The sequence below is a fragment of the Colobus angolensis genome, unplaced genomic scaffold, assembly GCF_000951035.1.
Source record: "Colobus angolensis palliatus isolate OR3802 unplaced genomic scaffold, Cang.pa_1.0 Scaffold416, whole genome shotgun sequence".
NCBI classification, from domain to species: Eukaryota; Metazoa; Chordata; class Mammalia; order Primates; family Cercopithecidae; genus Colobus; species Colobus angolensis.
In genome coordinates, this window is record NW_012117555.1 from 177,713 (window position 1) to 187,250 (window position 9,538).

Here is a 9,538-nt window from a genome sequence, read left to right on the forward strand (position 1 = left end):
ACCCTGGTCCCCTCAGCCCCGCACCTGGTCTCCTCGGTCCCACACCTGGCTGCACCCTGGTCCCCCGGTCCCCTCAGTCCCGTGCCTGGCTGGAGCTAGTCACCCTGGTCCTCAGGCTTCGGCACGAGGAGACCCAACCTGAGACCAGAGATGGGCAGCTAGGCGTGGTCCCAGCCCTGTGGCCCCCATGGCCTGCTGTGTCCCTGAGTGGGGTTCTGGTCAGCAGGGCAGGATCAGGAACACGGGTCCTCTCCCAAAATCCTGGGAAGCACTAAAGACCCGCGTCTGGAGACCTAGAGGTCCCTGCCACACAGAGTACCAGGACAGTCCCCATTCCAGACAACGTGGCACTGAGGCCCGTCCTGGCCCTCAGCATGGCAGCGCCACATAGGGCTCTGTCCTGAGCAAGCAGAGGATGCAGCAGCAACAGCGAGCAGTGCTGAACACAGGAAGGGGTGGAGAGAGGCCCGGGGGTCCCCCTCCATGTGGGGGAACTCCGCCACAGAACTCCACAGAAGCCACAGGCTGTGCACCTCCACAGAACATGCCAGGAGAAGGAGTCTAGCCCGGCCTCTTAGTCTTGTGACCCCTCCCCAACCACCAGGAGACCCCTCACACAGGGGCCCTCAGGCTGTGAACCATGGAGATTCAGGGTACATGCTGAGGCACCCAGAGGACAGAAGGTTATAGGGGTGCCCAAGGGTGGAGGCCCCAGCAGGAGACCCCAGTCAGCAGGGGTGGCTGCCAGACAGCTTGAGCTCAGGTCCAGATGGAAAAACGCCCCGGTACTGATGAACCTCTGGGAGGGCACGACCCTTCTCTAGCCTGGGCCGAAGTATGGGCGGGCGACTGGCTTCCTGCCCAGGCACCGGGGAAGGGCGGGCACAGCCTACAACTGACTGAGGGCTTTGCTTTAGCCTTTAGGGTTTGCTTTTTCCAGAGAGGAGAAGCCTGCATCCCTGCATGAGGGGCCTGCGGTGAACCAGAGCGGTGCAGAGGCCAAGAAACAGACACCGCAAGACAGCAAGAAACGCAGCCGGGGAGGGGCAGAGCGGACAGACACAAAACATGCCTGGAGCTGGGCGGCAGAGCTGGAGGCCCGCAGGGGCCAGGCCAAGGGCTGGGCACTCAGAGACCACTGCTGGCTGCCGTGGAAGTGAACGTGGCTTTCTAAAGATGTTCAGCATCCCTGCCTCGGTGGAAGGGGAATCAGGACGTGCCTGGGGCTTCCATACCTTCTGGACCTGGCAACCTGGGGACCCGGCCCCCAAAACAGCTGTGACATGACTCTGGGCCTTCATGAGGCTGAGAACTAATTAGATAAACAAAGTGGAGATCGTGAAGTCCTAAATTTATGGTGGGCTGGGGCCTAACCCACTCACTGAATGTCGCAACTTCAGACTCCAACTTTTCCCTACCTGAGTGGCACGTGCACATGCAAAGATGCATGAACACAAGTGTATACAGACACATGTGCATGCACACAGGTGCACACATGCACAGGTACACACATGCAGACGCATGTGCATACAGGTGCACACACAGATACACACAGGTGCACACACGCACAGTACACACATGCAAATGCATGCACACAAGTACACACATAGGTACACACACGTAGACACACATGCATGCACCCACAGATGGTGCACACACATACACATGCATGAAGGTGCACACACAGGTCCACACACGCAGACGCATGTGCATGCATACAGGTACACAAAGGCATACACACGCAGCACGCATGCACAGATGCACACGTGCAAAAGTATGCACACACACGCAGACATGCATGCACACAGGTATACATATGCACATACCTGCAAGCACACAGGTATTCATGGATACACGTGCACACACACATATGCACATATGGAAACATGCACACATGGACCAATATGTGCACACACAATTTGCACACACATGTGCAGATGGTGCACTCACACACATGCACGCACAGACACAAAAGCACTCACCTACAGATGTACACACCCCCCCATACAAAAGCATACACATGCACACAACTGTCGGGGCAGAGCCTTGCAAAGTGTACAGTTCAGCAATCAGACTGGGGTTTTGGCCCAGGTCTCCTGCCGACTCGTCTTGGGCAAGCACCTATAGGGTCAGGGCCTGGCATCCTCAAGCACAGCCCTAGCAGCAGCTGTCTTCATCCCCAGAGGCCCCACGTCCCCCAACACTGCCCCCAGTTCACGGAGGAGCACCATCCTCAGAACACCCGTGACAAGGACCAACACTGCCCCCAGCTCGCGGAGGAGCACTGTCTTCATCCCCAGTGGCCCCACGTCCCCCAACACTGCCCCCAGTTCACGGAGGAGCACCATCCTCAGAACACCCGTGAGAAGGACCAACACTGCCCCCAGCTCACGGAGGAGCACTGTCTTCATCCCCAGTGGCCCCACGTCCCCCAACACTGCCCCCAGCTCGTGGAGGAGCACCGTCCTCAGGACACCCGTGACAAGGAGGAGGCCAGGGCTCTGGGAGGTCGCGGGACAACTCAGCACAGACGCCCTGAGTGGCAGATGCTCCCCACAGGAGCAGGCAGACGGGCCGCACAGCCCCACTCACCTCCAGGATGAAAGGCAGCACTGGGATGAAGGCCCCCGAGCTCCCTGATAGCAGCGTCAGGGCACGGATGCAGTGCATTCGCAGTGGGTAGAAGCGGGCAGTGGGGATGAGCCTGGGGGTGGGAAGGCCGAGTGAGCAGAGGCCCCAGCTGTGGCAACCCCTGTCCCTCCCCCTGCTGTCTTGGACCCCCTCCCCGCTCACTGGCATCAGATCCCTCAAGCAGGGCAAGGCAAGTCTGAACCCCAGGGGACCTGCACCCCTTGCTCAGCTGTGGGGCTGCAGGTACCTTACCCAGCTTTCAGCTTAATTTCATTTTAACACAGTGCCAGGGGTCATCTGTTCCTGCCTCCTCTCCTCTCCATTCCCGGCTTTCCTGCTTCTTCCCTTGGACCTCCCACCTCCCTTCCCAGCTTTGACTTTCTAAGGCTCAGCCAGACAGATGCCCCCTCCTGGCCAAAGAGGCCACAGAAGCATCCGGCCAAAGTGCCGCTCCCACCTTTTCCTGCTGCAGCCCCTACCCTGCCCAGACCCTCCTGAGTGCTCACACCCAAAATGCAGCTCACTGCATCAGATGTGCTCCACCGAAAAACCCCACGTAATGAACCAAACTCACTGTAAACTGCACACAAGCCCCCAGAACACACGCTGGGTGGCCCCCGAGGCAGCTAAACCACCGTTGGAGGAGCTCATGTCACAGGGGCCCACCAGCCCAGCTCTCCAGAATCCAGGGCATCTCCCTGTAGCAGGTACAGGGACCCCAGCCCTTCCTCAGGGATGGCCAGGACACAGGCTCAGGCCCCAAGGCCCTGAACGCCAGAGGTACTGCCCACACCGTCCCAGCAAATTTGCTTCTCCTGAGCCTCCTGGACAGCCCTACCCACCCCACAACTCACTTGATACAGCCAATGATGACCTGGGCAAGCGGGTAGACCAAGGGCTGGAGAGCTTCGCTGGGGCCCAGAGTGCTCAGGACCCGGCACCATAGATAGAGGCAGTGCACGTACTGCCAGTTGTACACAGACTGGTACGTTTCCTGATCAGAGAGAACCACGTCAGCCACTGGCCAGGCTGCCCGGCCGGGCTCACGCACATTCCTCCTGGGCTGGCACAGGAATCATTTCCTCACCTTGCACGTGGTGTCTGAACCCATCCGCCCTTCCCCGACCTGCAAGGATCGACTGCACCAAGGTGCTCGGCGGTCTCCAGCAGACGGGCGTCGGGGAGGCCCCAGGCCCTGCCTTAGGTCAAACACCTGGGCTGCCCCACCCCATGCCCAGCATGAGCCTGGAAGGGCCCACCACACACCTTCTTACGGGTGGTCATGGCGTTGCGCAGGTGTATGGCGAGCTGGCGGATGTAGAGGAAGGCGTGCTGGTAGGCCACACCCGGCTCCAGGGCCAGCAGCTCTGTCAGGGTCCGCTGCATGAAACTGATGAAGGGGAGGGCACCAGGCGAGGTGAACTTGCAGTTCCTCACATACGTGATGTACATTTGCTGCGGAGGGACCCCGGTCAGAGCCATCTGGGATCAGGGCCATGCACCTCCACCGCCCACTCCAGGCCCCCTGTGAACACCTGGGCCTTTCCCTCAGAGTTGGGCCTCGAGGAAGAGCCGTAGCCCCTCGCACAGCCCCCACCCCCATGTGTCCACCAACCTCAGGCCTGGGAGGAGGTGGGGCAGAAGCTCCTGCTGCACACTGGGCCTGTCGGGGGGCTGAGGGTCCCCACATGCAGGCCACCCATGGCTTGGGGACAGGCAGGACTGTACCCTGACCATGGCCTCAGATGCCAACACCCAGTGTCCTCCTCCAGCCAGGGAGGCCCTCACCTGGGGAAGTTGTGTGAAGCAGGGTCCAGGTGGGGCCCTGAGAAGGCTGAGGGCTCTCTTTCCTGCCCACCACCCCCAGATGCTCTGTAAGACATTCGTGGTCCAAGGGCCCAGGTCTGCTCAGAGCCGCAGTGCAGGGTCCAGTGAGGGGCACCACCAAGGCAGCCTGCCCCGCCTCAGGGTGAGATTTCCAAAGCAGACGCGGAGGGACACAGATGCAGGGCCTCCCATTACCTTGAGGACAGGGCCGAGGAAAGTGGCCTTCTTGTGCCGGCAGACTCTACTGAGGACCAGGAAAGCCAGCACCCGCAGGGACTCCTCCCCAGTGCTCCATACGACCACCATTCTCTGCAGAAGGTCAGACATCACTGCTTGGCCCCCCAGCCTCCTCAGGGCCAGCACAGCCCTCCCCAGCCAGGCAAAAGCTCCCGTGACCACCAGCTCTTCCCAAAGCACCTCGAGGGAGCTGTGAGTTAGGAGCTCAGTTACAGAAGTAAACACAGAACAGGCGCGTTGCCCCTCGTGAGAAGAGGACCACAAAAGCGTACGTCAGACACGCCACCGTATGTGAAATCACACCGGGAAGAGAACACCTCACGTGGCTTTGCTCATGGACTGAGCCATGCTGCCCAGGCAGGTGGGGGCTGCCTGAGATGGAAACCCCAGGTGGGGGTGGGGGCCAGGTGCTTCTGCGGCCTCTCTAGCCAAGCGGAGCCAGTGGAGTGTGGGCACCACCTGTGCCCTGGTCAGGAGTGGGATGTGGTGGGGGTAGATGCATGGCCCCCCGACCCCATGACAGACACAGGGAGGGGACTGGGCCGCCCACCTTGAGCAGCATGCGGCACTGCTTGGGGAAGGTCAGGAAGCAGGGCACCAGCACACTGATGTGCTGCAGCACGGCCGCCAACACCGTCGTCTCCGCCAGACAGGACACCAGCTGGGGGCAGGAGGAGACAGTGAAGCCCCAAACCCACACATTCTGGGATACAAAAAAGGACTGGACCACCAGATACAGCCAGGCCCCTGTGCCCTCCCCACCAGAACAGCACCTGTATGACCGAGCCCAGGTACGCCTTGATGTCCACACGGAGCTTCCCCCAGAGCGGGCTGCTGGACGGCTGCAGCATCCTGCAGAGAAACCACCCATCCCTGTCTGGGAAGCCCCATGGCTTGGACACAAGGCTGCTCAGCGTCCTGGCGCGTGTCCTGGCCAGCACAGCCTCCACAACCCTGCAGAGACTCCCATCTCTCCTCTCGAGAAAGCTCAGGGACCCTTACAGCTGGACGGACACAGGGGCTTAGCACAGGGGCTTAGCACGACCCTCTCAAGGGCACTAGCCCCTCCTTCAGTGGCCCTGAACTCCTGTCTGCCCTGGCCCAGGATTGGCCACCTCCCTAAGAGTCCCCAGAAGTCCCAGCCTCCAGCTCCATCTCTCAGACATAAACCTTTTCTAAGTCCCCTTGATCATATCCCCACGAGACCACATGAGGCCCCTAAGCCCAGCAGCTGGTACTCGGGGCCTCTGGGGTCTGCCAGGCACCACCAACTGCCGCAGGCTGGTTTCCTTTCGCCCACATTTGCTGCACAAAGAAAAGAAAATCAGAGGGCAGGTGTGGAGGCTCACGCCAGTAGTCACTGCACTCTGGGAAGCCAAGGCAGGGGTATCAAACTCCAAGCCCAGAAGTTTGAGACCAGCCGGAACAACATAATGAGACCCTGTCTCTATAAAAATATACAAAATATCATCCAGGCCTGCAGGCTAAGGTGGGAGAATACAGGAGGTAGGTGTCGCAGTGAGCTATGGTCAGACCACTGCATTCCAGCCTGGGCAACACAGCAAGACTCTGTCTCGTAAGGAAAAAAAAAAAAAAACCATTTACCAGAACCCATGCAGTAGGCGCTCACTAAAACCTGCTGCAGCATGGGAAGGACAAAGGGCAGGGCCCCAGAAAGGCCCCCGTCCTCAACCCTCCTTACACCTGTGTTGACACTGGCTGCTGGGCACCTGCTGCTGCTCCCCCATGGCCTGACTCCCTCTGGCACAGCTGCTGCCTTGACAGGGGTCCCTGACCTAGTGGCTCAGGCTGCAGTGCTTGCTGTCCCCCAATCACTGCCTGTCCTCCACCCCCATCTGCCAGCTTCCCTGTCCCCTTCGGACAGCACTGCCTCCATGTGGACACAGTTCTGCTCGATCCGCCCAGCCCCGACCACCACCACCAGCAACAATGCCCGTCTCCTGAGCCGCTGTCTCCTGCCCCCCAGGTGCTGATGGCGAGACCTCTCCCTTGGGTCTCCTTTCTTCCTCTGGAAGGTGTCTTGGGGCAACTTCAACTCTAGGCCTCCACTGCCTCAAGGTCACATGGCTGCATGGCCCCTGGAAACCCAGTGTGACCCATGCTCTACCAAATGCTTGGCCGTGCATCTCTCTTCTCTGAAAACCTTCCACAGCCTTCTCTGCCCAATCTTCCTCTAAGGGGGAAGTTGAGGCCTTCAGGTTCTCAGCATTGATGAGGCCCCTGTCTACAGACACACGCAGCTCCAGGAAACAGGCCAGTCACAGTGCAGAGGTCAAGGAGCATGGACAGAACTTCCAAGTCCTTACGAAGGGGAAAAGAGCAAGCACCCTAACCTGGGAAATTCTAAGCACAAAAGCCGCTGCACACTCCACACCTTCTGAGACTCTGAGCAGAGAACTTTCCTTTTCAGGAAGGCCACTCCAACCGGCCCCAAGTGCCCAGCCTCTCCCAAGGGTCCCTCATGCCTCGCTGCCTTCTCAGGGTCCCCGAGAAAAGCCTGGCTCTGTCGCCAGGTCTCTGTCCTGGCCACAAGGCCTCTGGCTTCTCCTGTGTGTGGTCCCAATCCCCCTTTCACTCCCTCCCCTCTTACCTGCTGCTGTCCTTTGCCGCCTTTCCAAACAGCAGCTTCTGGAGACAGCCAACAAGGTCTCTGATGCAGAAGGTGACCAGAGCATTGAACACTGCAATGAAAAGGCCTGGATGTACTCATGGGATAGAGAACACAACAGACAGCCTGGATGCCAGGGTCCCCCCCAGCTCACCAGACAGCCTGGATGGCAGGGTCCCCTCAAGCTCACCAGCCTGGATGCCAGGGTCCCCCCAGCTCACCAGCACTGTCCGTGACCTGGAATTTGTTGGCCTCAGCACTTTCCCGGTCCCCCTGGGTGGTGACCACAGCTGCTCGGAACGCTTGTACTACTTCATGGAACAGCTTTGGAGTGAGGCGTTGCTGAAGGAGCAAGAGTACCAGGGGCATCAGGGGAGCCAAGACTGCACTGGGCAAAGTGGAAACGGCGGCCCCAGAGAAAGGCACCCTCACCCTCAGACACAGGGCAGAGGTGGGGGGGCCCACAGAGCCCATACGGATAATAAAAATGGAAACGAAGTCTAGAATTCTCTGGGAAGGGGAGGGAGTCTGGCTCAGGAGCCCCAGGGAAAGGGCTGGGGGTTCCAGATCCTGGACTATGGCCACCTCCAGGTGGTATCTGGAGCTCTCCGTATCCTTGTCCCTAGAAAAACCACTGAGAGAGGCTCAGAAGGACCCCAGCTCCCCCAGCCAACAAAGGCACAGACAGTCCATCCCACCCACAGTGGGGCAGATTTTGGGGAGCCAGGTGCCGACAGAGCCCCTGGAATCTACCCAAAGGTGAACACACAGTCCTGGGGCAATCGAGCAAGCAGGAGGATCCAGGCGTAGTCACTTGCGCTGCAGAGGACTGCAGTGTCCCCTGCGTGGAGAAGAGCTCCTCCCACCAGCACAGCCTCAGGCACCTCAAGTGAGGCAAGGCCAGATTCCTGCCTAGGCCACCCGGCTGCCCACCCCTCGCTGCTGCTCACCTTTGCTGCCTGCTTCCATCTGTCAACCATGGCGAGGGTCACAGGAACACAATTCTTCTTCCCCTTCAGCCCTCTGGGGACTCTGTCCCCATCTTCCCCCTCCTCTGCTCCATCCTCCTCCTCACTGGCTTCCTGCACAGACAGGCTGAGCTGAAGGAGGGTGTAGAGGCCACAAGTGCCCTCCTTCTGGTTCGGCCCATGCCCTCACCTCCAGCACATCTGGCAGGGAGTGGAACGGCTCCTCCTCCTCCTCAGAGCTGTCTGAGTCGCTGAAGTTTAGCAGGCTCTGGTCATTCTCCTGCAGGAACTTGTAGAACTCGGGGTCTCTGTCCTTCAGCCGAGACAGCTGGTCCTTGTGCTCAGAGGCACGGCCTTTACGCCGGCTGAGAAGGCAGAAGTCAGCAACCCCAGTAGAAAGTGGAAGTTGAGAGGGCGGGGAGTGGCCTACAGGGTTAGTCTGTTCCATTCACAAGAGTTACCAACAAGCGAGGCAGGAGGATTGCCAGGAGGTATGTTTTTGGCAGACCTGTCTCTCCTACCCAACAGCCTCTACAACAGACACTCAAACCCAATACACAGGACCCCAGCCACGGTCTTCCCTGGACTTGCTGCACCTGTGCTATGCTCTACTCTGGCTATTGGTAGCTTCACCCTTCCAGGGGCTCAGACTAAAGGCAAACTTCTGTCTCAAACCTCTGTCTCTAATACCCAGCACGCAACTTGTCATCAGATCTCATTAGCAACACCTTCAAAACTGTTCGTGCCTCGTCTCAAACCACCACATAGTTCAACTCTCAGTTAACATAAAAGTCTCTCCGTTTCCACCCTTGCCACCTACAGGGCACTCTACCGCTCAAACCCAGAAGTAACTTCCTGATGTACAATGTAACCTTAGGACAGTCTACAGCCCCTGGCTCTTCATTACCCTTCGGGGCTCAGCTGCCCCTACTCACCCCCTCACTCCTGCCACAGCCACCACGTTTACCTCTGCACCCTACCCAAATGCTCTCACTGCACGGCCTTTACTGTTTCTGCTACCTGAAATCCAAGACATGCTCCCCCTACTGTCTGCGTGGCCTCCTCGCTTGAGGTCTTTATTCAGACATCATCTTCTCAGTCACCTCCGCTTTCCTTTTCTTTTTTTTTTTCTGAGATGGAATCTTACTGTCGTCCAGGCTGGAGTGCAGTGGTGCAATCTACACTCACCGCAAGCTCTGCCTCCCAGGTTCAAGCGATTCTCCTGCCTCAGCCTCCCAAGTAGCTA

General features: G+C 59.0%; 1 protein-coding gene across 1 annotated transcript in view; it reads right to left on the reverse strand.

The window, feature by feature from the left end:
- NOC2L (nucleolar complex associated 2 homolog (S. cerevisiae)) overlaps positions 1–8,897 on the reverse strand; it is a 14,156-nt gene extending 5,259 nt beyond the window's left edge. Inside the window, 10 exon segments of the mRNA XM_011956369.1 lie at positions 2,593–2,704; positions 3,486–3,625; positions 3,898–4,086; positions 4,654–4,767; positions 5,246–5,356; positions 5,469–5,547; positions 7,307–7,397; positions 7,546–7,666; positions 8,275–8,406; positions 8,483–8,897. Coding sequence (XP_011811759.1) covers positions 2,593–2,704; positions 3,486–3,625; positions 3,898–4,086; positions 4,654–4,767; positions 5,246–5,356; positions 5,469–5,547; positions 7,307–7,397; positions 7,546–7,666; positions 8,275–8,406; positions 8,483–8,740 — 1,347 coding nt within the window. The 5' untranslated portion in view covers positions 8,741–8,897.
- Between the last annotated feature and the right edge of the window lie 641 nt (positions 8,898–9,538).